The sequence below is a fragment of the Venustampulla echinocandica genome (genome assembly GCF_003357145.1).
Source record: "Venustampulla echinocandica strain BP 5553 chromosome Unknown scaffold_3, whole genome shotgun sequence".
In the NCBI taxonomy this organism is placed as follows: Eukaryota; Fungi; Ascomycota; class Leotiomycetes; order Helotiales; family Pleuroascaceae; genus Venustampulla; species Venustampulla echinocandica.
The window spans coordinates 976,970-1,003,737 of NW_022474208.1; the positions used below are offsets into that span (position 1 = coordinate 976,970).

Consider the following 26,768-nt stretch of genomic DNA (forward strand, 5'->3'; position numbering starts at 1 on the left):
CCAGTAGTGTTATGATTCTAACTAAAGACCTAATCTCTATTTAATATGCCCTTAATAATCCTTAGACAGGAAGAAGACCTTACAGAGAGGTGAGGAGCACGAAGGCGGAAACCACTAGAGCCTAGATAGACCAATTATGTTAACATAATATAGTTGTTACCTAACTTATACAAGTAGTTACAGTCTTGTTTTTAAAATTAGATAAACTGTTATGCGGTTGATGCGTGTCCCTATTTCGCGGTGCAGTGAGTTGCAAAAGTATAATTCAACCAAGTGAGCGTTACCGGGACAACCAAGCTGCAGCTGTGGAACCGGCGCCCGCACGCGAACGACTCCGACTCTGGAACTTCATGCGACTGAGTCCCGACGCGTCTGAGGAGACATTTGACTATACTAACATCAGCTATCCGATTATCGAAGGGTGAAATTACCATTGCCTTTTCTAGCACAAGCTATCTTTGCGCAGAACACCGTGGCATAATCGAACCCTAGTTCAACTCACATTCCTCATCAACAATAACAATACCAACTACACCGCGAGAGCAATAGCAATAGCACCCATGACGACCGCCGCATAGGTTCCCACTGTCACTATCCCGACCCAAATCGCCATGGAGCAGGCGTGGCTCGACTCCCTCTCGGAGGATTGGATCTCACAGCCAAGGTCGTCTGGCTCGCCTTCCCCGTCGCTGCCTTCTACAGCGAACGAGGTCTCCGACTCCTCGAATGTGCGCCCAACAACGAGTCTGATACCTCGATACAACCCCCAAAAGAAGGTGTGGACGGCGGCGGGCGCGCCTCCAAACAACAATAGCCCTCTGAGTGAGCGGAGCCTTAACGATAGTAACATCCCCTTGTCGCAACGCGCTCCAAAACACCATTCTAAGCTGCGAGACGAAGTGCCTATATCTACCGACTCACACGGGAATGATTCGCTGCAGAGTTTCTCTGAGACTTCCACGCGATCAGCACATTACGACACAATACAACATACCTCCGTCAAGGTCTCGCCGAGCAAAGGCCTAAACGAAACCCCCGAATGGAAGAGCCGGCTCTTGAGGGGAGATGTTGCATACGGCGAGCAACGCGACCTCTTCAGTCCCGCGGGCCTCGAAAATATTTTTCGCCCTCCTGCAGCGCAAACGGCAGCTCCAGGCAAATTGCAGAGAGAGACTCAACCTGCGGAGGAACCAAGTGTTATAATGCCGTCTAGTCCTCCCCCTTACAAATTGAACCGGGATCTCAAATTAGGAACTGGAGCCTCGGGGGAAGGAATGCCCCAAGAGGATGGCCAAGGTTGCAGACAACCCCGGGGGATCCAGTATAAATTGAACGCAGAAGAGGGCAGCAGCGGATTCTCAACCAACGACCTTAGCAGGAGTAGCCACTTCCGGCCAAATATGGCAGGGCTTCCGGCTAGTCAAGATGAATATACTATCGAAGACACACGCTCGAACTTGGAGAGTTCTATAGCACAACAAAACGGCATGGTCGAGGGCGCTGGACGCATCGTCAGTGGACAAAGTGATGTGCGTAACGAAGAGCTCAGCCCGATATATATATCGCGCCATAATACCGTGGACGGCAAAATGGACTATACAGCAGCCGTCACAGCAGCCGAGTTGCGTCAACGTTTGGAGGAATTTAGGGAAACTGATGCTCCTGAGATCACCAAAGAAGATGACGAGGCTTCCCATCTCATTTTGGAGGACGTGACAAACGATACCGACGATTATGCGCACAATGGGCGATTTGTCAATCTTCGTAGGGGCGGTCGTTCGCTGGAAGGCTCTTTTCAGAGGCGGATGTTGAGTCCTTCCTCACTCCCAGCTATTGATGAGTCTGCCATGTTGCCTGAAGAATCCATGCAAGCAAGCACTCCCAAACAACTACCTCGTATTAAGAAGACCCGGGTATCCAAAGAACATCGTCGCTCTCCTCCCAGCCCAGTCTCATCCTCTATTCCACATACGCCTCACCAAAGCCCCGGCAAATCCAATGAAAAGCACCATGATCACAGCTCAGGCAGCCCACTGAAGCTTTTTGGGACCTACGACACTTTCACCAATCAAACACTTTTGCGCCGGCTAAGCCAATTTGAAGGTGATCTTGAGGATAACGATAAGGGCGAATTTCAATCTACTTCCGCTCAGGAACCAACAAACTCGGAGCTAAATGAGGCTTTTGTATCGGCATCAAGTCCACACAAGATGGAACCGAAGCGCGCGACTCACAAGCAAGCCCCAAAGAAATTCAACAGTTTTGGCGAGGGAGATCTAGATGATTTCCAATTCAGTGAAGGAGTCTCATACGACTCTAGTAGATTAGGCGACCAGTATGAGGACAAGGATAAAATCTCTGCATCTGTACTTGACCGAACAACTCCGAGTAAATTTGGGTTTCAATTGGAGCCTTCCCCAGCCCTGGAGGACGGCAGGGTGGCTTCCCATCGGACTAGGTACACAAACACTACGAGCACAACAAAGCATACAGTCAATATCCAGAAAACCATTCGGCATAGTAGTGATAGTTCAGAACTGGCAGCCGAGGTACCTCCGTCCCAAAGAATAGAAAATCTTGAGACGCCTAGGAAACGAAATGGCAATTCAGAAGGAAAGCGGCTGCCAAAGTCCCCCTTAAAGGTCCCCACTCCAAAACGACGGCGGACTCTGCCGGAGGACGATATTGGTGATTCTGAAGTAGATGAGGTCGATCATGGGGTAGAGTCATTAAAAGAAACGCATCAACAAATGCAATCTGTCATCGGGAAGAAACGGAAGGATGCAAGACATGATGATATCCAGAGAGCAGCCAACCCAGATGTTCTTGCTATGCGTCAAATACTTCGACCCCGGACTCTCAGTTCGGAACAAAAAATTCATCAGCAGCAAGACAGTCAACCCCTTCCAGAACTTCCCCCAACTTCTGTCCAGCGTGCCCGGTCATTACAGCAAAAAAAGATTGCCCTGATCCAAGCTGAGCTCGATTCAGTGGAGACTCGTAACGCACCGGCAGCGATAGGTGCCGCCCAGCGCATGGTTGATGAGAGCCGCAAAGGATCAGTAACAACTCAAGACTTCCTGGATGAAGCTAAAAAAATCATGGCAGGCATTCGAGGTAAGGTGAGGCCCCAAAGTGGCCTCGCCAGCCTTGAAGAATCCGAGTCGGAAAATGACCGCAATCGATCTGCAGTTGGTAGCGCAGAAAACGGCGTATCTGATGATTCATATCAAGAGTCCACCCAAGAGCCGTTTTCCAGGCCGCCGAGCCGGGATGGTGGGCCAGTATCAAGGCGTCCTCCTAGACAAGAGGATCCGGATCTTCTAATCCACCTACGCAAGTACCAGGAAAAGAGCGACATAGATGGTGTTATATCTTCCCTGAAATCTATGGCCATGTCCAGAGATGCAACTAGCACTGTGGAAGGCGTTGAGCGGGCCGCGGCCGAAGGCCCCATTGCATCTTCAGATCGACCGTTAACTTCGGGCGAGTTCATCGAAAGTGAGCCACCAAACATTCGAATATCCGAGAATCTCGAACACCAACGCAAACGAAAACATTCATCCTCATCGACCTCGGTTCCAAGCGGTGGTAATGATGCGGAAGACGCCAGGTTCGTATCCCATGGATCTAATGCTTCATCCAACCAGTCCACATCACGCTCGATACCAACTGGTTCATCAAGAGGCTCTAATTCGCGTCATGTTATCGCTCCTCACACCATCTCTCATTTAATTCCTGAGCAGCTTGCTGGCATGGTGTTCGACCGCGACCGAAATATTTGGGTAAAGAGGAAGAAGAGTGTTGATGTTGGTAATGGCAGCCAGAATTTCTTAGCAATGGATGAGACCGAGGACGATCCTTTTGGGGATATCCCTGATTTATCTGTCGATGAAACCCAGGAGCTCCAACGCATTAAAGCAGCTGCTGCCGAGCTCAAACAAAAGTCGCAGCTCCCACAACTACACCATATCGGAATGTCGGAAATGAAGGACCCCATCTTCAAGATACCTATAGAACCTGGTTTAAGTGAACAGCCCTCTTTGGGCCATTCAAAGCTCACCAGCCATGCTTCGAATCATGTTGCACATAGGAGCGATGGATGGGAATCACCGGGTAGCGAGCAAGCCTCTATGGAACATTCGATGGAAGCCAATCGAGAGACTGAAACGGTATCCCATATCCAGAAATCAAATGATGCCAGGATGGAAGAAGAGGCCTTTGAGGACGTTGAACGCGAGATCTCGATTCTCGAGGGTCGTATTGACCCTATAAAGTCCCCGCGTCGACGTAATATCACAATATCGTTCTCTTCTCCTCTAACTTCGGTCATTCACCCGCAACTTTACGATCACGAGAATAGTTTTGAGCGCAACACAGTTGATGATAACGGTTATGATAGCGAAGAGATTGAGAATGAGGTTAATGATAGTTTCGTCGTTTCCATGAATGGAAGGAATCAAAGAGCCGGATCTACGAAAGTCCGTACAGCAAGCAGAAAGTCAACCCGCCATGTTTCGTTAGGAGGGCATACGTTCTCAACCAGGCCAGTGTCACGAATCGACGAGCAGGATGAAAACTCCTTTGATGCATGTATGGATGGCCAACGGAGGAGCGTTAGCGTTGTTGTTGCGACTCCTATGCTTCGCCAACGATCAACAAGTGTTGTGGTAGCCACACCTCGACTATCACACGAAATTGGAACTCTGACTCTAAGTCCTCTGTCAGATTTCACCATGCACCAAGAAGACGAATCTTTTGGTCTGAATGTCAGCTACGTTGCCGGCGGCCAGCGTTACTCTCATGGTGATAATGCGCAAAGGGCGTTGTCGCTGGCAATCAAGGAGCTTGTTCAAAAGATTACCGATGTAGAGCCATATGAGCCTTTCTGGGAGCATATGAAGCAAATGGATTTGAGGGACAAGAAACTTCATAATCTACACAAGTTTGACGAATTTTGTGGGCAACTCGAAGAACTCGATGTATCGCACAACCAAATTAGCCAGCTTGATGGCGTATCAAGAACTGTTCGAGATATTCGGATCACACATAACTGCCTCTCGGACCTGACTGCCTGGGGTCATCTCAATAACTTACAATACATTGATGTATCAAACAATCAACTCGAGACACTATCAGCATTCAAGAACCTGATTCACTTGAGGGGCTTACGTGCAGATAACAACATGATTGGTTCTTTGGCTGGCATTGGACAACTGGATGGCTTGCTAAGCTTGCGTTTAAGAGGAAATCTAGTAGAATCCATTGATTTCAAAGGCACCAAACTCCAAAGATTAACGGATCTCGATCTTAGAGGCAATCGTGTCTGTGACGTTCGAAATTTGAACGAGTTGGCGTCCATTTCAGACCTTGACCTCGAAGATAATATGCTCTGCCACTTTTCCGTGGACGAGTCTCAACCCATCTCGTCGTTGAAATATCTCCGACTCAGTGGCAACCATCTTGACCATATTGATCTTTCCCCGTACCCGAACTTACGCCTAATTTACCTTGACAGAAACTGTCTTGGGACGGTTAGGGGCTTGCTCAAAACGAAGCGCCTCGACAGCCTTTCGATGAGAGAGCAAAAGGATGGAGCGGTCATTGACATGTCGTTCCTCGCTGAAGCATTTGAAGTTCGCAAGCTCTTCCTCTCCGGAAATCTGATCCATAATTTTGAGCCTGGGGTCAACTTCCTCAACCTTCAGTACCTGGAGCTTGCCAATTGTGGATTGGAATCACTTTCTCCTGAGTTTGGTCAGATGGTCCTCAATACTCGAGTGTTGAACCTAAATTTTAATGCTCTAAGAGATATCACACCCCTTCTCGGTATCGTACGTCTGAAGAAACTCCATCTCGCCGGCAATCGGGTATCTAGTCTAAGGAAGACGACAGCCATTTTGTCCCAATTCCTTAGTCTCACTTTGGTTGATCTCAGAGCCAACCCATTAACCCTTGGATTCTATCCACCGGTGTTAGAGACTTCTTTGGTTGCACAGAAAGGCAGTGGCGAGGCAGATATTGTGGAGCCATTCACAATTAGGAAGGGGGATAGAGCCAAGGATATGAAATACGCCGCATGTCTTGATATGCCTACGAGGATGCTAAGGAGAGTATTCGAGATGCTCGTTCTAGGTGGTTGTTTCCGGTTGAAAATGCTGGATGGTTTGGGTGTCGATAGGTCTATATTGGAAGTGAAAGATGTGGTTTGGGAGACTCTGGTGACATCGGGTGTTCTCGTTAGCAATGAAAATGAGAATGAGAAGGTCGAGGGCGGCGACGGGGTTAACGGGGGGGTCAAAACTCCGGAGGATAACTTAAAGGGAATACCGGAGCCGCCCGAATCGGTTTCCAAGGAACGGTGGCCTACCGAAGACAGCTTTGCCTGATAGACAGGCGGTTTCCCCATGAATTCATATGGCCGAAGAGTACTTTTCGACTCTTGTTTTATGAGATGCATGGTGCAGGAGTCAGGTGGTAACGGCATGGAGCGGAGTTTTGTATATTACGATGATGGGTAATGGCGGTAATGACTAGACGATGCCATGGAGTACAAGGGTGGCTTTTGCTTTATTCAATCAATCAGATTATCAGTTAAAATAATCCTGTTGCCTCCCAGATTGTCTTTGATCAGCGCTAGGACCCCCAATGTACACTTGTTCCCATTCCAAATGCGTTTCTCTAATTTACAACAATGGCACGCCGTTGCCACAGCTGGGTTATTGATTTTACACTCGTGTAAGTTGGGCTTGTCGATATCTATAACTTAGCTCCGGATTTGCTTCTCTTCCACTCATCAACGCGACGGTTGCCCTCCTTTCTCCTTTGGTCCTCGATTTTATAAAGCCCCCGACTCCGTTCCTCCTCTCTTTCATCCCCATCCAAATAGCCCACAGTCTCCCGAAACATCTCGGCCTTGAGATCACCATATACACCGGTCGATCCCTTGGTTACTAATTTCCTCTCTTCAATAAATTTCAACGCTTCCTGAAGACCCCCAAGGCCGTCGACGATACCACTATCGAGAGCTTCCTTGGCCCCAAACCGCCTCGCTTCTATAACCATCACCTTATACACAGCGGGAGTAAGTTTTTGGCGGAAAATACTGGACATGGCGGGACGGAGAGGCACGCCAAGATCGAGCTCGTTCAGGCATAAGAAGCCACGGCTTGGATTGAATATACGGTAGTCGTGGTACATCGCCGTCATAAAACCGCCGGCGAAGGCATGTCCGTTTACTAATGCTACTGTTGGCATGGGGTATCTATATCGACGCAGGAATTAGTTAGAAGTTAAGCTGACGGAAGGTATATATATAAATATATATAAGATAAGACATGGCATACGTTAGGAACCGTTTGAACATAGCATAGAGACTGGATGAGAAGAACCCCGGTGTTGAAGTAGCATGGTTGAGATCAAGCCCGTTGCTGTAGAATTTGGTGATTGCGGAGGTCGTCATCAACACTCCTGTGGGATGCGAGAATTCCAAGATATCGAGCGCGAGGAGAACAGCCTGGCAGAACTGGGTGGTGAGACGATTATCAGGAGGCGCATTGAATGTGAGGAGGTAGACGCCTGCGGAGGGTGTTGTGCAGGTGATTTTGCCAGTTGGAGGATTGCCCTCCGGGGAGACCGTGTCGAGAACCGGAACTTCGAACAAGGTATCGGTTGCCATCTTGATTTGCTAGGGAGATAATATGATAACGAGTTATTGAGTTTAAGTTACGTGGAGATGGTGTTAAATAGAGAGTTGAGCTTGCAACTACTTGTGATAATACTAGAATGCCCCCAGGGAGGGACAACCTCGGCTCGCAAGGCTCTCGGTGCGAGGCAGCACACTCGCGGTCCCTATCATGTGCTTAGGAAGACACCTGGTGTACCGGTATAATTATTTGGTCATGGACAAAATAAATAAGTCACACAAGACAAGAAGGAATAGAATAATCCGTATTATTTAGAGATAAAACCTATGCTGGTAATATAACTTGTAAGCCCATCAAATAGCGCAGGGAGCGCGCGCGGGGAGTGTGAATAGCTCTATTGCACTTCATACGGGCGCAGGGACACAGCTCTCTATGCGCCAGAGCTCTATCAGCTGCGGCGCCTTGCAGAAATCTGTTATCAAGCACACCACACCGCGTCACGCTTCGAGCTGGCAACATGGCTCAAAGTCCACTGTCTCCCGGAACGACTAAGTCTACGAAGCCGCGTACAATTTTATTCTTCCATCCTGATCTAGGTATTGGAGGCGCCGAGAGACTGATCATCGATGCAGCTGTGGGGCTGCAGAATCGCGGCCACCACGTTGTCATCTTCACAAGCCATTGCGATCCACAGCATTGCTTCGACGAAGCCCGTGATGGTAATTTCTCACGCCTATCCTGCTCCTGCTTATAAGCAGCTTGTCTTCTGATTCTGATATGTACGCCAGGAACCCTCGATGTGCGCGTTCGCGGCAATTGGCTATTTCCACCCTCCATCCTGTCCCGTTTCTCCATAATATGCGCCATTCTGCGACAGTTACACCTCATCCTCGCGACATACCTCGCATCTGAGCTGAGCTCTTTAAACCCCGATGCCTTTGTCGTGGATCAATTGAGTGCAGGTCTGCCGTGGCTGGGATATCTTTACCCAACCACGCGAATCTTGTTCTATTGCCATTTCCCGGATCTGCTACTCGCCCGAGGAAGGTCATCGTGGTGGAAACGAGCCTACAGAATCCCCTTCGACAGTCTTGAACAATGGAGTATGAGCTTCGCAGACTCGGTGGTGGTGAACTCGGGGTTTACAAAGGGGATAGTGGGAAGCGTGTGGCCAGAGCTGGCACGGACGAAAGATCTTCAGGTTGTCTACCCCTGTGTGGACATTAGGGAAAATAGCATCACGGAGAAGGATGAACCTGGCGTTGCTTGGACTGATACTAGAATCATATTGAGCATTAATCGATTTGAGAGTAAGAAAGATATTGGGTTGGCCATCAAGGCTTATGCCGGTCTTGGGAAGCATGGAAGAGAAGGAGTGAGGCTAGTGCTAGCAGGTTTGTCGTGACTCTCTGGATCCCTCTTAATTTTCTCTGACCTAGAATTATAGGTGGATACGACAATCGAGTTCAAGAAAATGTAACCTACCACCAGGAGCTTGTGAGCCTCGCCGAATCATTAGGCCTCAAGACCGCGACAACGAAAACGATAATCACAGCTCTGAACGTGCCGGATGATGTCGATGTATTGTTCCTTCTATCAGTACCGAACACCCTAAAAGAAATGCTATTGAAATCCGCACGCCTACTTGTCTACACCCCCTCGAATGAACACTTTGGCATTGTGCCGTTAGAGGCTATGTTGGCTGGTGTTCCGGTCTTAGCTGCAAATACAGGCGGGCCTCTTGAGACTGTGGTAGATGGAAAGACCGGCTGGCTTCGCTCACCAGAAGATATCGAGAGCTGGACTGCTGTCATGAACAAAGTAATACACAAAATGTCAGAAAAAGAGCTTGGAATTATGGGTGCAGCAGGGATTCAAAGAGTCAAGACTGAATTCTCTGACATTAAAATGGCAGAGAGACTTGACAGAATAATTTCTGAAATGCTCGGATCACGGAGGAGAAGCTGCCAACAGCTATCACTGTTCATCTTCACAGTCGGGCTAGTTTTGTTCGATGTTGTTTATTATCTTGCTTCCCACATCGAGATCCTCAACATCATGCTTGGCAAAATCCCCTTCCCTCCATTTGCACTTACCGTATTATCGATCATATCGTGGGTGGCATATGGTATTACTGGGTATTCCGCACCAGGGCAGACACATCTAGTAGCGGAGGCACAAAATGGCCGTTGAGGTTAATAGAACTAATTAATGTATATTCTACTGCTCAACACCCAGAGTCTATTCATTGATGAACTAATGTTTTTCCGCTGGCCGTTACGGCTGTTGGTCTATTTGATACTTCTATTATGTCGTGGAAGATTTCGTAAAATTAAACCGTCGTATATGCATTACCTAGGCCTCCCATATCAGCCTGCAAGGAACCTCCTATATCCAGCCCGGAATTAATTATCTTTAGCCGCTGAATCAAGATACTCTTTTGAACTTCAGGTGAAACATCGTATTCGAGCATAATACCAGCCGCCCCCAGTCAGTATATGTCCTTGGCCATTATCTATCCGGTATTCTCATCCTAATTCTTACAACTAATTCGCATTCCAATTCGGCACAACCCTCTTCAAATAATTCATGAACTTAGCCAATCCCACGGCGTATTCCACATTCCCTTCAGGATCGACAACCCTCTCCGGCCACGCGATGCCAGCAGCGTATAAGCCTTTCACCTTCTTTCCGTCCTTGTCCTCAAAGCCGCCTGCTGTGTTGTCGTACTTAATTTCAAGCTCCTTACCTTGTCTCTTAAGCGCGGGAATTTCATTTCTGGTGAATCCAATAGCCTGAACAACATGTGTGCACGCCGGTAGATGCTCCTTATACACCGCTTCCTCCTTGTCCCGTGTCGTGGGGACTTTCTCAAGATATCGGCTCACATCCGATGCGGGAAGTCTATCTTCTTCAAGATTTTCCTTCGCCCAGATAGCAACATCGCCTTTCAGGCCAGTGTTGTCTCTCAATATCCAGCCATCTCTTTCCTCAGCATAACGTAGAGGGTGACGGGTAAACCATTTGATGCGTAATTGAGGATGGGTAGAGCGACCAAGGTTGTAGAGATTCCGGAGGACCAAAATAGCGCTGTGAGATGCGCCAATTACAGCTACGGTGATGGGCGAGTCTGATGGGATTATGGTTTGGAGGAGAGATGGTTTGAGCGCGGGGTCAAGTCCGATTTCCTGAATATCAGACACTGGGAGAGGGCCGGATGAGGGTGCTGCGCCTGTGCATAGGACCATAATATCGGATGATACTTCAGTTGGCCCAGCATTTTTATCACCCGATGGATTTAGTCTTACTGTCCACCCACTTGTCTAACCCAATATCAGTCTGGAATATGAAATGAAAATCTAGATGTCAAGTTTACTAACCTCAGACAATGATGCATCGGATACTCTACCCAGTTGCTTATACACTCCTTTGGACTGGTCCAAACCTTTGGTCAACATAACACAAAGGTCCGCAGCCTGAGCAATATAGCACGTGTTCTCCTGCTCCAGACTCTTCAGATGAGAATAAGCATTCGGTTCTGGTGTTTCCTTAAAGATCTCTCTAAACGGTGAGACCCCTTCAGCATATGACACAAAGCGCTTGACCTTAGTATTACTACAAAAGTTGTCAGACCATGTGCTTCAGGGCCGAAAGCTATATCCAATACTTGCCTGGGCACTTCTCGATAATACTTATCCAGCCTTCCGCCATGGAACTCATCATCAACCCATAATATCGGAGCCTGCTTCTGCTCTAGTAGATTCCCAACCACGGCGGTACCAGCTGGTCCAGCACCGACAACTACTGCCCTGTATTTCTTGCCTAGTGCGGCGTTGCCCACTCCTGAAAAACATCTCAAGCAGCCCCGGCGATTGGCCGCCGAGTGACCAGATTTTAGTATGGGCCCGACAGCTAGAAATTGGCGAGCAATCTTCATGCTCGCCGGTGGAGTTGGTCTTAATAATAACATCGTGCTGGAGCCGCAACCTCAACGAGAGATGCGTCGTTGTAGTTGTCGTGGTGGCTACAGTACGAAGTAGTCAGGGGCGGGGAGACCTCCTTGGCGCGTGAACTCGGGCTGAGATACAAGACGTATGATTTTGATTCTCCTATTCCGGTATCCCTCGTTGTGAGCGAGTGCTTGGTCTGGACAGCTGGTGGAATATGAGGAACCCGGTATATAATGAGTGGGCTGGTTTTTGTACCTGCATCTGTCTCGTGAGTCAAAGGCTTTTTCACGCGATACTGTACGAGTAAATCACGCTAGCAATCACGCTCGTAGCACGATACGAGTAATCACGCCAAGTAGGATTGCAACACCACAGATTTAAGTATATGGGGGTTCTTAATGATGCTTTGCTTTGCATAGTTATGATATATGCGCGTTTATTGATTGATATAAATGTGTAAGTGCACTCGTAATACCCTGTTTAGTTGATGCTAAGTGTCTTATCAGTTCAGGGACTTTTCCGTCTTATCTAATCTGATATGGCCTACTACTGGTGAGCCACTCGGCCATTATTATTTTGCAGCTCTATTATAGCTCGGGATCCAGGGATTCTTATCCTACTGTACCTATATGCCTGGGCTACTATTCGACTTTGAACCAAGCATTCTAACGCCATAGACTGGAACACTGCGGGAAAGCATTCGGGCAGTAAATAGCGACATATGACCAAGGAACATTTATAAAAGGATCAAAACGAAAAGAAGCAACACGGAAAATGATTGTAAAATTAATAACCTATTAAAATAGCAAAAGAGTTCGGCCCCGTCGTTGTAAGGCCTACATCTCTTGTCGAATAGATCCGATTCGTATTTGTTTCGTTTTCTTTTGTCGTTTTTTTAGTCGTCATTTTGAGTCGTATTTTTACGTCCCCCTGTTTTGGGGCCTATGCCTACGTACCCTTAAGTTCCCTGTCGGCCTCGAAAGTACAGCTTGTCCTGAACCACTCAACCAAGTGGCCGCCCTTGTACCCCTCAAAAACCAAAAGTGATTATTTGGTTTTATATAGAGGGTGTTTGGAATTTAGCTAGGTAGTTTGTCACCGCCTGTAAGCGGTGGCCTTGCGGGCGGTGACCACCTAGACCTCTGCCTCCACTGTAGTTACCCAACTGGCTAGCTATTAATGCAAAAATAACACAAAGGACGCTATCTTCCCGCTATAGTATTTTGATAATACTATAATAGCCTCTGGTAATAATACTAATTAAAACTGTCGCACTGTCAATAATGTAGAAGAATACGGAGTTGGAAAATATGCATCTGATTGTGTAATGGAAGAGCTTGGAGTAAGGGGCTCTTATTCTGAGCTCCGGTTAGATAAGGTGAGCACACAGATGACAGGCAAGCGGCAATCCGCCTGGTTACACCCCTACTCGTGCACCGGGGTGCTTTGATGTAGCTGTCTCCATCCTCCGTTTATATCCAATGCCCAAAAATATACCTAGGTTTCGATATAGACACAAAGGCATTTCCTAAGACGTCCTTCCAGTTTTTGCAATAGATAGCAAGCTCTTGCTTTAGGGATCTCTGCAGGTGGCAACTCTCTCCTCTGCGAAACCAGCTATTGGCAATTATATTATACAGAGACTTGTGACAGTCTGATTTCCCATTTGTTGAGACTGGTATTATTCTAACGATAAGTGTTGAGATGTGTCATGGATTCGTACAGATATTCGTATAGGGCGGGCGCTTCCCCGGGCCATTAGGTATAGGTTATTCGAATCATCGTCGTGGGGTCGGCGTGGTTCCTCCCCAGGATTGGGGTTGCCATTGTTCAGTTGAGGCGCCAGGAGCTTGTTTCCAAGGATCTACTTTTGCTTTCTCCTTCACTCCCTCTGGTTTGGCAGTACTGTTTTGCTCCGCCTGTGTTTTGCCAACATTGCCAGCTGATCCTTCAGACAAGTCCGCTGCAGGTCTGGCTCCTGGAGAGTCAGTTCGTACTTTTTCTCGGCCTATCTCCCCGGGATTCAGCTTGTGTTCTGATTCTGCAATCTCCCCTCCAGGTGTAGTTCTCAACGGAGGCAATGGCTGCCGTTCCGCCTGTCTGGGCGCATCCAAGACACTCGGTTTAGCTGCCCATCTCGCATCCGCCTGCGCTGCTAGTATTTTCAAATTTTCCTGGCGCACCAGGTCCTGAGACTGTTCCGTGAGAGAAGGTGCGTTTTTGCGCGTGTGCCGAAGCCACTGGAGCCATTGCGGAGAGACGTCGACATCGCTCGCGTGGGTGTTGGGAGGATACTGGACAATTCGTCGCATACGGTATTGCGGTGACCACAACGACTCGCGGAACTCCCAAAAGGTATTACCATGCAGATCAAGACCTGCAAAAGAGCTGAATGTTAGGTTTGTGACCAGAACGAAATGGACTTTTCCGGCAAGACGGGGATTGGGCAGCGCAGGAACTCACCAACAAGAAACCTCTTTCGCCATGGCACCCATCTCTGCGCTTTCCATTTGTACCAGGAAGATCTTATTGGACCAACAGCTTTGGAGGACATGTTGGCTTTCAGCAGGTTGAGCGGGTTTTCAGATTGCTGCGCGGAACTTGCCTTAATGGAAGGTCCAGCTGGTGTTGTCGAAGCGTAAATTACTAAGCATGCATGGACTCCTCACATAACAGCAGGGGCCAATTCTTGAAGTGCTCCCTTGCTGACGACATTGCACATCTTGGGTAGTATCAAATGCCTACTACAGAGCACATTGTAGTAAAATAGCACCGATAATACTACTCTTTGGTTATTCTTGTCAGGGCAATCATCATAGGGTCACACAGCGACACTCTTTTATAACCTGGAGAGTCCAGAACAAGGTATTCAGGATGCTTGGCAGATCCCGGGACATGTCCGCATGGCGATAGATGAAATTCCTACTCCATGGATAGATGATATGCGGCTCTCATCAACCTGTCCAGAATATACGCCACAATAGGAAGTCTCTGAGCCGATCGCTGACCAGGCCATGTGGTCATTTATGCCAATGAAATTTGTTTTGCTTGCACTGAATCGAATGTTATCTCGCACAATATTGATGAGATGCCAAGGCCCATAATATTGAATTTGTTGCATGTGACGTGCGCCTAGAGTCAGCAGTCGGCGACTCAGCGGAGGTTCTCAATTGATTTTTGCGCGTGACAAAGGATTTATAAGAAATTAAGCAGAGGATATATTGCTCCTATATACCTAGGTACTGGTAAGACTTCGTAAAGCTGATAGCCGCTCGGCTAGGGCTGGGGATGTGGCTTATACATCGTACAGTCTTACGCGTATTACGAGCTGTATGAGTATATGCTCGGCGATCTTGTCATCGGCCAGCCACGGCTTTAAGGCGCTGACCAAGCATTTGAGTGAGTCTACTCATCCCGTGACCAAGTCTTGTGACCTCCTGGGTCGTTCGTCGTTGTCCCCGACTCCCCGTCCCGCTGTCGGAATGACTCCGCACTCCGCACTCCGGACATCGGTGGCAGTGCCCAGGCCGGCCGCGAAACCGCCCAACCAACGGTGTCGCCGAATCCAACAGATGCAGAAATTTCAAGTCTTGGATGCATACTTGGATGTAGTCGAGAAGCAGCCACGAATGGAAAAAACTTCCCTATCTTCCCGAGGAGAATCCGGGCACGCCATTTTCTCTTACGATCATTAAGGTTTGACTGGTGGAAATTTCTTGTTGGTGCTGGTCCAGACTCGCGCGCTCGCTCTTGGAGCTAGGGTTGAAGATTATCTCTGCCTGGAGGAGGCAGCACTATTGGCAATTAATTGCACTTCGTATGCAAATTTTATTTATAGATAGGAAAATTGTTGAGTTTGAATAGCGTCCCAATTGTTATAGATTAATTATAATGGTCTAGATGTATGTACGAAGTACTGCATGCTACAGCAAGCGGATATATTTATCACGTCTAGGCCCTGAGTGAGATACGAGATAGGTTGCCTGCTGTAGGAGGATGGATTTAGATACGAGGCCCTCAGCGAGGTGGACGACTTCAGGGGAGAGCAAGCAAGCAGTTAGGCTACTAACTACTAGCCGACAGAAAGTAAAGGAGAAAATACTGTACAACCAGGTAAAAATTAGAGTTTTGGCCGATAGCTAGACAAAGCGACGTGGGAAAATTTGCGCTTTGCTACGTAGTATCCTTCTACGCCTTGCAGAGATATGCACGAACTACTGCTCCTGTGCTCGGGTGGGTGTGGTGCTAAACTCTAAGCTTGGCTGGCCAACAGAGTGGTCAATAAGACTTCCAGCACGGTATGTATTCGCGAGACCTAGACCCCCTCGAGTCGCTCTAGCGCCGCTCCAAGCCACATTCATCACTGAGTCCAGGCTGCTGGTTCCCCCCGTCCGATCAGTTAGATCTGGCTCCCCGGCCGCTGGGACCCGGTACCTCGGGACCTTGCGCCCTTGCGGCGATCTGCAAGCCCTATCGGCGGCGGGGAAGCGAAAAGCGGTCAGCTCGTCAAGGGAGCGAAAAGGCAACCAGATCGCCTTGTGAGCTGGTGATTTAAGGTTAGCGATCTAGTCCTGGGGGCCACATGGCACCTGGCCGCCACCGTCCAGACATGATAGATCGTTTCAGCTACCCATCCAAAGAAGCAATTCTGCAGGCGAACAGCGGTGAGACAGCGGTGTTTCATGAATAGTGATCACGAATAGTAATCATGGGAAAAGTGGAAAGTGTCGCAATGCTGGAGTTGGCGGCCACATGGCATCGAGAGGCTTGCCACTACCCGGGAAGTTGGCGTGGGGGATTCAGGGCGTGAGATCAGGAAGTGTTTAACATGTTATGCAGGTATGTCTGAATCCTGACGAGATTTGCTGCGCGCGGCATGGAAAATACTGTATTGTGTGCATCTCCTGGTTCGGAGATATGTCGGTCCCCTGGAATGGCACTCTCTTTGGCTAAGCGTGACCAAGCATTCTCTACATGGTGATTGCCAATTACGAAATCGCGATACTTGGACCGACTACCGCGCTGAGATGCGATGCGGCGGCACTGGAGTCCCCGTTAAATCCGGGCTGTCCTGGTTGTTGTTCTGGTTCTGGTTCTGGTTCTACGGAAGGGGTTAATGGCCCGGTCGCAGCGATACGAAGTCGCTATCTGGTGACCTTTTGGTAGGCACGAAGCAGACGACTGGTAACGGGAGGGAGGTTAGTAAGAAGCTTAGAAGCTCATCATCATGGGAGACCTCGGCTGGGATTTGCACTGAACTGAGCTGAGCCACTCCCGTCTTCAGGAGAGCGGTGGGCGATGGTCGAGCCGGGCAAGGGTTTTGTCGCGCGCTGGTGTGGGTGCACAGAAAAGAGTATCATATTTTTCCTGCGTTGCTGGACGAGTGATAGTGTCGAGTGTTGAAGCATTCCAAGCTGCTCGAGTGCCATGTTGAGCGTTGAGAGGCTCGGTCTGAAGGGAGCGCGGAGAATTAAAAAATTTGCCACGGCGACGTCCGGTGGGGAGGGCCGTGCAGGATGCCGATGCAGGCTGCAGAACTTGATTTTTCTATTTTCAGGGACAGCGGACAGATCCGAGGTCAGGATATGCTGGGCTCGGCTAGTGTGTCAGCATCTTAAAAGCGACAACCTCCGTTACCCCCGTCCGGGCTACGGCTTTGGGACAAGCTGGGCTGGTTGGGGGAGGGCTAGCGTAATGTGGCTCAGCCCTGCAGGGGTCTGGCGGGCCACTGGTCGGTGTGGAGCGTTACTTCGCATCACTAATCAAGTGTCACAGCAGCAGAAGTTCCAGCGACTCGAGTGGCTTGGAGCGGCTTTGGGGGCTTGGGAGCTCTGCAGGGCCGTTGCAGCGCAGTCCGATGCCGTACGCACAGGCCGATGCCGTACGTACAGTGCAGTACAGTACAGTAGAGTTACCTAGGCAGCGAGTGAGCGGTGCTGCGCTCTCCCAAGTACTGTCCTCGGTATATTATTGTATGTGTACGGAGCACTACGCGCTGCACACACCCCCTCCAGCCCCGCATCCCTGCCGCTCTCAGCGCCCATTGCATCATCGCCCCACTTCGCGACGCACGCTGGACAAGGAACATCGTGCGGTGCAACATCCAATATGCAGAATGTGGTAAATGCACAAGATCAAGTAATGCAATAGCTAAGGTATGCAGCTTGAATGAATGAATTAATGGATGAACGAATGAACGAAAAAACATGCATGCAAACAGTCCTGCAATCTGCTGTATTTGTAGCGAGCGGACCCCGCGTCCGGCTACGTAAGGCAGCACTCTCTCCGGCCTCTTTATCTGTCCAGCTGCTTGTCTCTGCTCCCTTATCGTCCGATTGATCTCCCCACCACACTCCACTCCACCTTCTATATCCACCTGCCATACTATATCCACAACCGTATCAACAGTCCACCCCGATCTCTATCCCTACCTCTAAACGGCACCGAGCAACAGGAGCTGGAACTGCACGCACTCGACCTGCACAGCCCTGCGTGCGCTATACAGCCAACACAAATACCACCACGATATTCCTGGCACCAGTCCAGTAGCATTGAACACTACTATAACTACTATACGTACAGTAGTGCTTTGTGCTTCCTGTGCTCTCATATCAATACCAAGCCACTACATTCCAGATCCTTCTCGAAGCGACCCAACGGAAATCCCGATTAGTCGGTCCACCCACATCGCGTCCGCTGCCGCGTCCGCATCCACTCCCCCCCCCTCCCCCCCCGGCCCATCCGCTCAACCCGCTCCAGTCTCGAGTCACCCGAGCGCGAGCCAGAGAGTCAGAACACAGGACAAAGTCAGCGACAGAGCCCGAGAGAATCCAGAGAAAGGGAAAAACTCGGTGACAAAGCACCACTTCCGCAATCGCCACTGACTACTTTAACCCCCGACCCCCACCTCGATGTTGGCGCTACGTCCGTCCCTACATCATCCTTATCCTCAACATCCACGCTCACATCCACAACATCCTCAACGTCTACCTCTACGCATCCCTATATCAAAACAAAACATACCCCAATATTGGCCTCCGTCGCCACAAACACAAACACAACCGCATCCACAACAACATCAACAACAACAACAAGCAAGCACACTTGCCACCGCCACTATCCCCCCTCAATCTCCTTTCAGCACCAGCAGCAACACCTTGACGCACAACAGCTCCGTCTTCTCGTTCGCCTCCGCGAACCCTCCCTTCTTCGACACGCAATCCCAATCACCGCAGCTGATGCAGGTCGAGCACTCCTCCAACAGCTGGCTCACCCAAGGCCAATTGACCCCGACCTCGACGACGAGGACACACCATCGCGAGTCGTCCCAATCATCGCTGGGATCGGCAGGCCCGGCGTCGCCATACGCCGCCAACATCTCCAACCCCCAGGTGGCCGGCGACATCTATAATGACTTCCACGACTTCTCGGATTACCACCAGACGTCGTCGAAGCCACTAACTCCCATACACACCCCGCTGCGAGAGAACTTCCTCGCGCCCAACAACTACGCCAACTTCTACCAGAACTCGAACATGGCATACACCTTGGGTCAAGATGGGCTGCCAAAGATGGGCGACGCAGACCTGATGCCTGCCCCCGAGCTCAACCACTCAGGCCGCCCTTCCATAGCATCCGTGGCAAGCCATGACTCACCGTCCACGCCACAGTCATATGATGGAGAGAGGCAGAAGAATGGTGAGAAATCGAGCATTGCATTTGGGTCGTGGTCGGACGATTACTTACTTTTCGATGAAGGCTACAGAAATAACATGCCGAAACTCAACAGGACCATGACCGATGTCTACGCAGACGAACTATACAATCCAAACTTCCAGATCACGTCGGCCAGTCCTGGCCCGAGTCTCGTCACATCGACACCGCTCTCACCACACCACGACGTTTTCTCACAAAGACTCCAAGCTGCGAGTAATCAACATCTGAGCGCTTCAAACACCCAAATACCATTGGTGATGCCAACTCGAGAGCGCTCTCCTTTCCGGCACGGCTCTCCTCTGGCCCCAACCCACGATGGCTTTGGCTCGCAGTCGCCAAGCGTCCGTTTTGGAACCGCGACTCAGATGCGCGAACAGCAGAAGGCGGAGAACGATGCGCGGGCAATGCACGAGCAGATGACAAGGGGATCTTCCAACCAGGCGGCACCAAAGACGGTCTCACCGAAGGATGTCAATCTCATCTACCAGGAGAGCGACGAAGATGCCAACGCTCCCCTATTCCCGCCGACGCAGCAACGTTCATCGAATTACCACCAGCTATCTGCGATGTCGCATGAGCCTTCGGAGCAGGACGATATTTCACAACACAGCTACGGCAGCATGGCAACTACGCGGCGGGAGAGCTCGTCTGCGTATTCCACTTCTTCACAAGTGGGAGCGCAGGGCTCCAACTTCAATTTCGCCGCTCCTGCTCTCTCAGGAAACATCCGCCAAATACCCCAACAGTATCCTTTCGTCCCCCAGTCGCACAGACAGTCGAGAACTATTTCGAGCGTCGGTGAAGACTTCCCGATAGCCATGACTTCGATGGAATCAACCAACAGCGAATATACGCCCGAAACATCGGACATCAAGAAGCCATCGGGGACATCGGCCGATACTGGAACGTATACATGCACGTATCATGGCTGCACCCTGAGATTCGACACTCCGGCGAAACTTCAACGCCATAAGCGAGAAGGGCATCGACATTCCGCAGCGGCGACATCCGCGGCAGAAGAAGACGGTATGACCTCAGCGGCGCAACGGAACTCCCAAGCTGGCCCCCATAAGGTATGTTAAAATGATATTTTGCACTCTATTTGACTTATCTCCACGTCATATCTCCTAAGAACATACACTAACTATAATTCAAAACAGTGCGAAAGGATTAATCCTTCCACGGGCAAGCCGTGCAATACGATCTTTTCACGGCCGTACGATCTCACACGGCATGAGGACACGATCCACAATGCGCGTAAGCAGAAGGTGCACTGCCCGCTGTGTACCGAGGAGAAAACCTTCAGCAGAAACGACGCTCTTACGAGGCATCTGAGAGTGGTGCACCCCGAGTACGTGGAGCAATCGAAGGGTCGGCGACGTGGTGTGCATGGCCACAATTGAGTGCAAATCAATCGACCAACGGAACGGTTCCATTTGGATGCAATTTCACCGGCTCTTCCGAAGCACACTATTGTGACGCTGCGATGTCATGTCCAAATCCATCCGGCCAGTTCCACGTTATCCTCTCTAAGCCACTTGACGCAAGGAGTCGGTCGCGTTACCCAAGGGATAATAATCGCCGAGTCACGTGTGCTATGAGGGGCACTGGTCACGGGGTCCACGGACTCCGAGGTCCCCGCGCCAAGCCTGGTGTGGATGCGAATGACGACGATCTGCCCATTCACCATTGGTCCCCCCCGCGATGCAGGGGGCAGCCATCCACGGCAGCGACATGACATCATGGCTTGATGTGCTGTCCGCACACATTCATTTTTCTCCCTTGCGGTTTGAAAATTGATTGATAGTTACATCATGCGCGTCATTGTTGGTCATTTTCATTTTCATAATTCCTACGTCGACGTCTATCTCGCGGGCCGGCGGGGCAGGGGGAGGTAGCATGATGCTACCAATCTATCTTTCCAGAGTTTCCTCTCGATTTGGCAGGCTCCAAATTTCCTGTTTGTCTTGGATTTTCGGGTCATATATCTATAATTAGCGCTATAATTTTTTATTTTTCTATTTTTGGGTTTAGGGGTGGAGCATGTTGTAACGACACCAACAAAAAAAGCGACTGGGCAGGAAGGATAGACTAGAATGTGCTATTGGGGTATACTACATTTTTAATTTCTTGAATATTTTTGTCTCCTACTATTTTGGATTTTCCTCAGCCATATGTGGCTTTTTGTATTTTGTGTACTTTTACGAATGGGGGCCACGGACGAAAGCGACGAGCTGATGAGATAGACAAACCAAGGCACGAGCCTATAAATACTTTTATATATACCAAAACATGATCTAAAGATATAATACATCACCCAGGCTCTGGGTTCTGCTCATTGAATTATCCATCTGCTTCTTAAGCGTGTGATTTTCTAAGACCAAAATGATTTTTTAAGCATACCACCCGGTGTTGAATTTGTAGGCGCCGCCCTCTGTTGCAACTGAATGACAGATCCCTATGCGGTTATTTCCTCCCATTTGTGAGATTAATTGTCCTCGTCACCAATTACAGCTGTTCGCGCATCCTCGTACAACGGCTTGATACCACTCCACTTTTGGAACTAGAGACATGGACATTAGCATTTATTTCATGTCCTCGATAGCAACGAGAAAAGTTCCTTACCTGATACCATCCTTGCGCACTGAGCACCTCCAGACCCGGGATCGTGACCCAGCCAGCATCATTTGCCATCTGCATCAGCGCCGTCTGGCTTGGCTTGTATGCCATTTCCAGCAGCGTCCTCTGGCGCGTAGTATCCGCTTTAGGATGTCGGAGGATCTTGGCGAGGATCTCACGAACATTCGACTCGATTGGTTTATCAGCCGGTATGGTCCCGACGGCAACGCGAGGGATCTCGGGGAGATCATCCACCTCGGCGACATCGCTCAACGGGATGATGCTGAATTCAACGGGGAAGGAAGAGATCATTGCAGCGAGCTTTGACGGCGTCCGGGATACAATGTATATCGGGCTGTGGCCCAAGGATCGGAGTGCGTAGATGGCTGCTCGAGAAGTGCCACCGGAACCGATGACCAAGGCGCTTCCTGGAGGACCCGAGGACACCGTTGCGTAGGCACTGGAAACCAGCGAATGTGTCATTCCGAGCCAGTCCGTGTTGTCTCCAACCAGCTGTGGCGGGCCACCGGATTCACTGGGCACTGGGATGATGGTGTTAACAGCTCCGATAACGATAGCAGCTTGGGTAATGTCATCCAGGAGAGGGATGACATCCAACTTGAGCGGAATTGTAACAGAAGCTCCCCCGAAATCTGGAGATCGGATGATTTCTTTTAGCTTGTCCGCATCGTCGGTCTCAAAGCGTAAGTACTCGTGCGGTAGACCATTTTGTCTGAACAGCGTGTTGTGTAAAGCGGGAGACCGAGATGCCTCAATGGGCGTTCCAAATAGATAGAATAGCTTTGGCTCAATCTCACCCATGAGGGACAGGCCTTGGCGGATTTCGGTTGCGGAGAGTTGACCTGGAGCTGCTTTGAAGGGCAAGGCGGGATGGGAGACCGGGGTCATGAAACCATTCAAGACGCGGCTCAGTTTGCCATGAACGCCCATGTTGATGGCAATCATGGGAACATCATGTGCCTTGGCCATGTTGGTCTTAAATTGTGCAAGCGCAAAGTTATCCTCCATCTTCTTAGCAGACCCAACAAGCTTGATGATGTCGCCGTATTGAAGCGCCCTGTTGTAATACTGCATCCAGCCGCCATTCTTCCAAGAAAGTCGCCCTTGGGGATCGTGATGTGATGCGATGATTTTAGAGAATCCTTTTGCACTAGTAACGGTTTCCAACAGCTCGTCGGAGAACGCGATCTCGAGATCTATGTACTCGATACCCATCCTCACGGCGGCTTTATAGAGCTTGAGCGCTTCCTCCTCCGCGTTATCTGGGAATCGACCCCCTTGGCTGCGAGTCCGCACTGTGAATATTATGGGCAGTGGAACAATTGATCTCAGATGTGCTATTTGAACACCCAAGAAATCAATGGTTGGAACTCCGTTGCTCGAGTTTGGGTCTTCTAGTAGGTCAACCCGGACTTCCACAGCATCTGATCCAACTGCAACAATGGGCAGAACATCAGCCGCAGTGGAGATCTCTGGCAATGTCAGAGATACGAAGAACGAATGCTCCTTCTTCCGGATCTCCTCAAAGTGCGTGCTCTCGCCGGAGATGAGCGACAGGAACCTCGCAAAGTCCTGTCGTGCAATCGACAAAGCACCGGCATCTTCACTTTTGCTGTGATACTGGAAGTTGCTGCACTCTTGAAACCATGGCTTCCGGCGGAGATACACACCCATCATGTCTTCTACATAAGCGGGGCGAGTCTTGTCGATTTGGAGGTATTGCATCACACGTTCTGTATCCCGATGCACCAAAAGTACGATGCCGCCAGACTTGTGGTAACTAGAGAGGAGCTTCCGAGCCTCTGGCATTTCCACGACGCCGCCTCCGCAAGCAAAAACGTAGCCCTTCGGTTTCTCCTTGATAACACTTTTCAGGAGAGCTAACTCTGCGTCTCTAAACCCCTCCCAGCCTTTGGACTTGATCAACTCCGGGATAGTCATACCAGCAATTCGTTCAAGCTCAATGTCTAGATCTATGTGAGGCCGGTTGAGGATGTTGGCAGCCCAACCACCTGCAGTAGTCTTCCCAGCACCACGCATACCAATAATAAAAATGGATTTGTCGGATAGGGCCGACGAACTTGAGCTCTTTGTATGCGTGACCTCAGCTTCTTTCCCAGAGAGACGAGCTTGGAATGACAACGATAAAATATCCCACCATCCAGGCCAGGTCTTTCCGACACATTCTCGTTCCGTAATTTCTACTGGCTTCGGAGCTGTGACAGCAAGGACGCTGAAGCTCATTGCTACACGGTGATCATCGTAACAGTAGACACCATTAACAGGAGTATCGAGTGCAGTGTGAGGTTTGCCATCAACCTCAATGCCGTCTTCAAGTTCGCGGCACTGAACACCGAATTTTGCGAGCTGGTCCTTCATTGCCTTTATACGATTGCATTCTTTGACCCGCTGGTTAGCGATGCCTCTGATCCTTGTAGTACCCCTTGCAACAGCAGCAAGAACCGACGCGGTCAAGAACGCATCTGTCATAGGCTCCATGTCAACCTCATCAATACCCTTCAGCTGCCCAGGAGGAGGCCCAGTGACTGTCGTTGACCGATCCGTCTGGACCACCGTACAACCCATTGGCCGTAGAACCTCAATAGCAAAACGGGCATCTCCCTGCAACGACTTGGACCCTATGTTCGGTACAGTGCAGGTGGTTCCCGAGATAGCCGCTACAGCTAGAGGGTAGGTTGCGGAGCTGGCGTCGCTCTCAACAACATACTCTGGAGGGTTTTTATACACACCCTGGGGTATATGATAAGTGTGGTCCTCCGTCTTAGATCGAATGACATGAATGCCAAAGGTTGCCATCATAGCTGAGGTCATATCAATATATGGCTGGGAGATTGGCTTCCCACCCACGAGGCGGAGAGTCACGGGCTTCTTGGCATATGGAGCACACATAAGAATGGATGACACATACTGCGACGATACAGTAGCAGCAAGCTCAATATCACCGCCCTCAAACCCCCCAGAAGCATCGACGCTGAGCGGAAGGCTGTGCTCCTTCTCCAGGTATTTTATCCCGACGCCATTAGCGCGAAGAGAATCGACCAGTGGCCCTATGGGTCTCACCTTCATGCGAGAATTTCCCGTGAGGACCGTCGAGGAGACGGTGGAAGGTTTGCACAGAGACACGACAGTAGTCAAGAATCGCGATGCTGTCCCGGCATTGCCAATATAGATCTCTGAGGGGCTTGCTCGAAGGTCACCCCCTTTCCCTTGGACTAGCAACACCTCGCCAGCATCCTCCCAGGTATATGTAGCACCTCCCAGTCGTTCAATTGCAGTAAGCATGTACTCGGTATCATCCGAGTGAAGTAAATTCTTGATACGGCATGGGCCGGTTCCGAGCGCTGCCAGCACAAGGGCACGATTGGAAACACTCTTAGATCCTGGGGGGATGACCTCAATATTCAGGGATGGCGGGACACCTGGTTCCATGACAATTGAATCCGAGAGCACAATTCTAATCGCACGGTCATCAACAACACTAGCTTTCTGCTCGTACGTCTTCCCAATCGCAGAGAGAAGGACAATCTTCTTCTTCTTTCCATCGTTCTTCTTATCGACGCCCATCTTCTGTAGCAATACATCAACCGGACAGCGTTTCCCGGCGGTAAGTTTCTGGATGCGCTTGTCTTGGAGTGAAGTGGGAAGTCCATAGCTAGCAATGCACTTCACGAGACGTGCGACCGCGCCAGGTTTTAGCACCCCAAGGTGACGAGCGAGTTCTGCTTCCTTCACCATCCCTATTGCCACAGCTTCGCCGTGCAAAACCTGTGGTGTCAAGATCGCTTCGTATGCGTGGCCAATGGAATGACCGAAGTTCAAGAGGTTCCTTAAACCCCCTTCTCGTTCATCTGCGGACACCACCCCGGCCTTAATGCGTGCTGATCCCAAGACAATCCTTTTCAGAATCTCTCGGATAGGATCAAGTCTGGCCGACTGGGTAGAAGGTTTTGCACGAATTGTGGTCATAATTAGGTCGGCATTTCCCTCCAAGGCAGCAAATTCGGTCTCATCCCAGATTGCCGCAGTCTTGATCACTTCTGCCATGCCATTGATGAATTCGCGCGTAGGCAATGTCTCGAGAAACCGCAAATCGATGTATATCCTCTGCGGCTGCCAGAAAGCACCGATTAGGTTCTTTCCCATTGGCGTATCGATTGCGGTCTTCCCCCCAATTGATGAATCTACCATCGCCAACAGGGTTGTGGGAACTTGTACAAATCGTACACCCCTCATAAACGTCGCCGCAACGTATCCAATCATATCCCCAATGACGCCTCCCCCCAGGGCAATTATCACAGTGTCTCTGGTACATTGCTGCGAGAGCATCCAATCCTCGATTTCCGCCTTGGTCTCCCGGCCTTTGGAGTGTTCGCCAGGAGGGATCTCGTAGGTGAGGAGACGTGGGGACGCATCCAATGCGCTCGCCGCATTGGCGAATTGTTGAGCGAATTCTGGCACATACAGAGGGGATAAGTTCGTGTCTGTAATCAGAACATAGGTCGAGGATGGGAGGTTCGTGAGGAGATCTTGCACCACAAATGTGCGCCAGATGTCGAAATCAACAACAATATTTTCATTCCCCAGTATCTTAATGCGCGTAGGCTGCGGAGGGGTTGGTGAGCTCATAGCTGGGCCGTGGGAGATTCTTGGCCCGCAAAGGGTGGACTATGGACTGTATTATCGACCGTGAGATGCTAGGCTTATAATCGTGGTAGATAGGATACCTGTGCCCATAAGGGCGGAAGGGAACTGGGGAATATTGGAGGCAGCAATTGGGACGGGCGCTGGAATTCTG

The 26,768-nt window shown here is 50.0% G+C and overlaps 7 protein-coding genes across 7 annotated transcripts; 3 read left to right on the forward strand and 4 right to left on the reverse strand.

Annotated features, from left to right (window-relative positions):
* Window positions 1-611: 611 nt before the first annotated feature.
* Window positions 612-6,389, forward strand: BP5553_05940 (uncharacterized protein; the record flags this gene model as incomplete). The annotated part of the gene is made up of 1 exon (XM_032014563.1): window positions 612-6,389. The coding sequence occupies one exon, from the start codon at window positions 612-614 to the stop codon at window positions 6,387-6,389; it is 5,778 nt and encodes a 1,925-aa protein (XP_031869244.1).
* A 370-nt stretch (window positions 6,390-6,759) lies between these two features.
* BP5553_05941 (uncharacterized protein) lies at window positions 6,760-7,678 on the reverse strand (the record flags this gene model as incomplete). The annotated part of the gene is made up of 2 exons (XM_032014564.1): window positions 6,760-7,264; window positions 7,347-7,678. The coding sequence occupies 2 exons, from the start codon at window positions 7,676-7,678 to the stop codon at window positions 6,760-6,762; spliced, it is 837 nt and encodes a 278-aa protein (XP_031869245.1).
* Window positions 7,679-8,163: 485 nt separating this feature from the next.
* On the forward strand, window positions 8,164-9,839 carry BP5553_05942 (uncharacterized protein; the record flags this gene model as incomplete). The annotated part of the gene is made up of 3 exons (XM_032014565.1): window positions 8,164-8,365; window positions 8,435-9,040; window positions 9,094-9,839. 3 exons carry the CDS (start codon window positions 8,164-8,166, stop codon window positions 9,837-9,839), a joined length of 1,554 nt encoding a protein of 517 aa, XP_031869246.1.
* A 353-nt stretch (window positions 9,840-10,192) lies between these two features.
* Window positions 10,193-11,616, reverse strand: BP5553_05943 (Uncharacterized protein; the record flags this gene model as incomplete). The annotated part of the gene is made up of 3 exons (XM_032014566.1): window positions 10,193-10,969; window positions 11,027-11,261; window positions 11,339-11,616. The coding sequence occupies 3 exons, from the start codon at window positions 11,614-11,616 to the stop codon at window positions 10,193-10,195; spliced, it is 1,290 nt and encodes a 429-aa protein (XP_031869247.1).
* A 1,758-nt stretch (window positions 11,617-13,374) lies between these two features.
* BP5553_05944 (uncharacterized protein) lies at window positions 13,375-14,150 on the reverse strand (the record flags this gene model as incomplete). The annotated part of the gene is made up of 2 exons (XM_032014567.1): window positions 13,375-13,973; window positions 14,060-14,150. 2 exons carry the CDS (start codon window positions 14,148-14,150, stop codon window positions 13,375-13,377), a joined length of 690 nt encoding a protein of 229 aa, XP_031869248.1.
* Window positions 14,151-18,507: 4,357 nt separating this feature from the next.
* BP5553_05945 (uncharacterized protein) lies at window positions 18,508-21,050 on the forward strand (the record flags this gene model as incomplete). Its single annotated transcript, XM_032014568.1, has 3 exons — window positions 18,508-20,385; window positions 20,473-20,569; window positions 20,608-21,050. The coding sequence occupies 3 exons, from the start codon at window positions 18,508-18,510 to the stop codon at window positions 21,048-21,050; spliced, it is 2,418 nt and encodes an 805-aa protein (XP_031869249.1).
* A 750-nt stretch (window positions 21,051-21,800) lies between these two features.
* BP5553_05946 (Pentafunctional AROM polypeptide) lies at window positions 21,801-26,599 on the reverse strand (the record flags this gene model as incomplete). Its single annotated transcript, XM_032014569.1, has 2 exons — window positions 21,801-21,875; window positions 21,938-26,599. The coding sequence occupies 2 exons, from the start codon at window positions 26,597-26,599 to the stop codon at window positions 21,801-21,803; spliced, it is 4,737 nt and encodes a 1,578-aa protein (XP_031869250.1).
* Window positions 26,600-26,768: the final 169 nt, after the last annotated feature.